We start from the raw sequence: 5,000 nt of genomic DNA on the forward strand, positions 1-5,000 counted from the left end.
GGTTGCTTAACCGATATGTTATCCTGGGGCAACAACCTAACAGCGACAGTTGAGCCTTCTTGTCTATTAAAACCTTGACCCCATCCTGAACAACCTCCTCGTCCATTTTGTCTGAAAAAATGAAAGAAATCGTTTATATAATCAGCGTGGAAAACATGCCGCATCCTCTCTCCGGTTCGGCACACCTTTCACAGATGCATAGTCTAGCGTGTACGATAGTCCGTTGCAGCCCCGCTGCCGCACTCCCACCTTCAGACCGATCTATCGAAGAAAAATTGGTTTACTTTCACTTTGCTCCCGGGTCTTTCCCTGCAAATGATTCCATGATCTTACGTATTCACTTTTCCCATCCAACAGTTGCTTTATCCTGTTCACGGCTGCCGGTGTCTGCAAGAAAGAGAACCAGGGCAAATTATTCTATGTGACGACTCGACTGGGTCCCCCACGATCAATAACAAAACCTAGCTTACCAGCGATAAAGCCGCTCGGACGGGCAGCAGTTTGCGGTTCTTTACGGCGCGCACCGTAGCCGTGGCCACTATTTTGGATGCCATAGAACGGCGCGACGCTCGAAGAAGTAGTTCGCGTAAGTGGAAACGGTCCTGATGGGTAATTTAATTCACTAAAGATTCACAATTATTTCGCAATTTTGCTCTCGCGGGATCGATGATTGTTCGGTTTGACGTTTGCTCGGTTTGTTGTGATTTTGTTCGAGTTACGCAAGAGTTGCAGGCAAGGTGGCGTCAAAGGTCGCCATTTTAAAATTTTTGGCAGTTGGGTTTGGGTCACTTTTGTGGCTATTTCGTGAATTTAACTTTCGTTTCTTTGTAAAGTGCCACTTTTCGTGAATTTTAAAATTTATAATACCACAGAAATGCAAAAACAGCTTCGAAAAGAGCGTTCCCGAAGCCGAAACATGAACAGTCCCGTGCCTGTCAAACTCTGAAGTTTTTTCTAAAATCCAAGCGGGGTGTTGTTCTACAAGAAGCCACCCCTCTATTTAAAACACCTTGTTGACGATCCGCGGGTTTCTCAGATGAATCTCGTTCCCGTCGTTGTTTTCCTTGCTTCCAACGCCCGATCCACGAGAAGAAGCGATAGCGGCCGCGCTCGATCGTGCGTGTATATAAAGAGAACCGAATTCCTTGCGCAAGGTTCATTGTTGTGACTTGAATTCATGGCAGCAGCAGCAGCAGCACGAGAGACACCACGCACGACGACGACAACGACCGCTCCTTAGCAGATCAGCTCAAAGAAAGAAACCCAAACCACGGGAGGACAAGGACAAAAGAGAAGGTCCAGAGCACGGAGTGACCACTTGCCCGATCGATCGCTTATCCAGACAGCCGTGCAGGATGGGACAGGACGAGGAGGATGCTGCATTCTGCGAGAAGATTATCAACGAGATCGATGCCGTATTCGTACGCGATCCTGAGCTGTAAGTAGTCTCACAACGCTAGATCTTTGTGCCTCCGAATAGCCCAATACCTATGGCGTGATCGTGTCTTTCGGGTACGTGATCGTCGAAAGTAGATCATGCACGAAACCAGGCATCAATCATCAGACAGCAAGTGGCATTGATCCGAACGGGGAGGTCAAATGAATTTAAACTACGATTAAACGGACGTTCAAAGAGGAATGCTTTTGGTTCGGCGTGGAGCATTGATGAGGAGGAGAAAGGCAATACACACGATGCAGCAAACTTCCAAGTCCTTGTACGATCTCGCGTACTTCTTTCTTAGTTCCCTTTTCAACCTTTTTGTCCGCCGTTCGATCGTACTTGCCCGATATGGCCTTGAGAATCAAGACTATCGTGATCGTGCAGCAGCAGTAGCAACCGGAGGACGGAGATCGCGCATCGCGTCGTTCGGACCCCGCATAGTTGTCGTTTGATTGAACGTAATTCCGCATAATTGGTGGCGGGCAATTTATTTTGATTAAGCTGGTGCCACGGTGCGAAGGCGCGGCCTGCATTCCAGCCCGGATAAACAACCCAATCGCAAACTGTGACAATAACTCTCGTTTTCGTTTCGTTCCGCAGGATTGGCTTCGAAATCATACCGATGCCCCTGAACCAAAACAAGTCGCCCGTAATCCACGTGGAGCATAATCTGGGACTGCAATCGTGGTGCGTCCCGTTCGTGTACACCTACGCCCATCGGTTGATTCTGCGGTACCGCAGTGAATTGCTGCACTCAAACACGCTGCCCACTGGCTGTGGTTCCGGTTGTTGGAGTGCGACCGACAAGGGAAAGCTTTCAATGGGTGGTACGAGCGGTGGTAACGGAGCCGGAAGCTCACTCCACGGTAACAGCAGCAGCGGCAGTGGTAGTGGTAGTACCAGTGGAGCACTTCCGATCATCAAGTATCTCAACTGTGCTATACTGATCAATCCGGATGTGGCCACGTTCTGGAACTTACGCCGACAGCTGTTTGCCAAGAATCGGCTCGATATCTCCAAAGAGTTCCACTTCTCCACCCTGGTGTTAAGCAAGAAGCCCAAGTCGAACGAAGCGTTCGCATACCGGCGCTGGTTGTACCTGTTTCAAAGTGAGTGATAACGGGCGAGAAAATTAACACCCCCTGGGCTGGTCTCGACCATCAAACAGACCGCCCAAGCCTTGCCTCATCTCCTTCTAATATGATTTCACGTTATATTTCCAGGCTGCGATGCGATCGACTGGTCGTTCGAGATCAGCCTGTGCGAGAAGTGTGCGGACAAGAGCACCACGAACTACCACGCCTGGAGTCACCGGCAGTGGGTGCTGATGAAGGACCCACAGCTGCTCCGGTACGAGGTGTACAAAACGGAGAAGTTCATCCGGAAGCACATCCACGATTACAGCTGCTACAACCATCGGCAATTTGTGCTCGAGCGGATGTTCGAACAGTGCTACTACGATGCCGATGACGATGAAGAGGAGGACGTCGATAGTGGTGCCGATGAGGCTGACGAAGGTGCTATGATGGTTGGACGGAGGCGTCGCAAGTACGGTGCACTCTGCAGTCTTATCGAATCGCTCACGGGCACGGGTGTGCCGTACGCACAAGATTCATCATTATCGGTGCGTAATCTGATCTGCTACCTGTTACCTGCGATCGCTACCAAAGACCTAGATCAGCTGAATCAGCTGCACGTGCAAGCGTTCCTCTTTTGCGCCAACGCTGCGGCCTACGATCTGCGAATGTGCGAGGAGTTGAGCGCCCTGCACAGTCCCTCGCAGGCACTGGCCAACCATCGAAGGTTTATGGTAAAGTTTCTCATCGAGAAGCTACGCCTTGCGCCGGCCTGGCTGGTGAAGGCTACGAATGAGCCACAGGCTAGTCCAACCTTTCAACAGCCACTGTCGAAGATAACGCGTCTCGATGCGGACGCCGATGATGGTCCACTACTGCGGGCTCTACAGGCCGAGGAACTGCGCCGTACATCCGGTGATCCACGGCACGCACAATGGTGCAGTACCTTCCTGGGTATCCAGTAATGTAGTGGGCTGAGGCAGCCGTTCCTCCCCGTTTTGATCGATCGTCGATGTTCCTAGTCACAACAGTGCAGCTGAAGAAGCAAGAGCGGATGAGCGGACTTCTGTTTATATTTTTCTACGTTTTTACTACGCCCCGTGTCACGGAACTATGCCTATGCTTCCTCCAATGATTCTACCGATTCTAGCACGTAGCCCTGGTGGCTGAAAGACCCCAGGATGGACACAAAGTGGTGATCGATAGGACAAATGCACATGCGCTCGAGTTGTTAAGAAGTAGTGAAATTTTACTGTAAAACCGTTCAATAAATCAAAATACTTTAGACATAATTTTGTGTGATTTTTTTTATGGACTATGAAATGAAAATCTTCCATTGGTAGCGTTTGGTTAGTAAGGTCCTGTACCTGTTGAGCAAATCCGTTTCACGAGTTCTTGCACAAGAAGAAATTGAAGCGTTAATTTTGCAATCGAATCCACCCCGAAAACTAGGCCTCTCCAATCAGCAAATTGCATAATACACAAGGGCCCACATTACCGCATAAGCGAGCATCGCATCCCCAGCATCGCAGCATAATTTTCAAACTTTCACGGCCATCGCAAAACGCGTTTCTCATTTCGCGACGAGAAATGGGAGACAGAGAGAGAAAGAAAGAGCGACAGTCGCTCTCTCGCGGTTGTCGCGGTTTTTCCCCCACAAGAAGAACTCCCTCCGTGTTTTGTGAATCCGGTCTGGCGATATGGCGTGACCGGGATAAGGACGCTAGATTTGGCTAGCCCTGCAAAATCTGCAAAATGGCCAAATTCAGAGTGTACACGTCGCAGAAGCCTCAGAATAAGGATGCTTTTGGTGTGAAACATTAAGTAAAGTGCAGTGCTTTAAAGGGTACGCGAATAGAACCTCACTTAACCTGACGCGGATGTGTTTTGACGCCGGAAGACGGACGTGCAGAGCGTGGCGCTACAAAAAGTGATAACGTTTAAGCAAAGCCTTGATGGGAAAGTAAGTTTAACACGTTTAATCGGCAAGTGAGTGACGATGCCTGCCCATCCAGGGCACCTGTGATCCGCGTAAATGACGCTTTTCCAGTCGCAGCTAACGTGGTTACGACGATTGACTTCGGTGGGAAAATCGAATCAAAGCAGCCACCTATGCTTCTGGGTCGTTACCAAACAAGAAGCACGGTATTATGCTATCCGTGAGGATTGGCCGCAGTGCAATGGTGGAAAACGAACACCCTCCCCCCTCCCCTCGGTGGAAAATTGAACGATGTTTACTTCGCCTGATAAACGCGCAGCTGTCAAAGGAAAACATAAAAATCCATGCGAGCGAGAGAGAGAGAGAGAGCGCATTACATCACTCGCCCTGTGTATTAGTGAGGCAATTATGCTCCAACCGTACTGGTGGTTGCCGAGCTACAGAAAATTACCACAATTGAAGCAGAGGAAAATGCAAGAAAAACTCGAAAAACATCTTGTGAAAAACTGACCATTTCCCCCCAATTGACCATTCATCTTTGGTT

General features: G+C 49.5%; 2 protein-coding genes across 2 annotated transcripts in view; one reads left to right on the top strand and one right to left on the bottom strand.

Annotated features, from left to right (window-relative positions):
- The window catches only part of LOC125952752 (iron-sulfur cluster assembly 1 homolog, mitochondrial), a 1,068-nt gene extending 364 nt beyond the window's left edge, over positions 1–704 (bottom strand). The window contains exons 1-4 of the mRNA XM_049682435.1: positions 471–704; positions 334–387; positions 186–261; positions 37–111 (exon numbers count right to left, since the gene is read on the bottom strand). Of these exons, the coding sequence (XP_049538392.1) occupies positions 37–111; positions 186–261; positions 334–387; positions 471–554 (289 nt within the window). The 5' untranslated portion in view covers positions 555–704. The remainder of the gene's footprint in view (positions 1–36; positions 112–185; positions 262–333; positions 388–470) is intronic.
- Positions 705–1,019: 315 nt separating this feature from the next.
- LOC125952751 (protein prenyltransferase alpha subunit repeat-containing protein 1) lies at positions 1,020–3,803 on the top strand. The gene is made up of 3 exons (XM_049682434.1): positions 1,020–1,438; positions 2,042–2,550; positions 2,665–3,803. The coding sequence occupies exons 1-3, from the start codon at positions 1,356–1,358 to the stop codon at positions 3,480–3,482; spliced, it is 1,410 nt and encodes a 469-aa protein (XP_049538391.1). The 5' UTR covers positions 1,020–1,355; the 3' UTR covers positions 3,483–3,803.
- The last annotated feature ends 1,197 nt before the right edge of the window (positions 3,804–5,000 follow it).

The sequence above is a fragment of the Anopheles darlingi genome, chromosome 2, assembly GCF_943734745.1.
Source record: "Anopheles darlingi chromosome 2, idAnoDarlMG_H_01, whole genome shotgun sequence".
In the NCBI taxonomy this organism is placed as follows: Eukaryota; Metazoa; Arthropoda; class Insecta; order Diptera; family Culicidae; genus Anopheles; species Anopheles darlingi.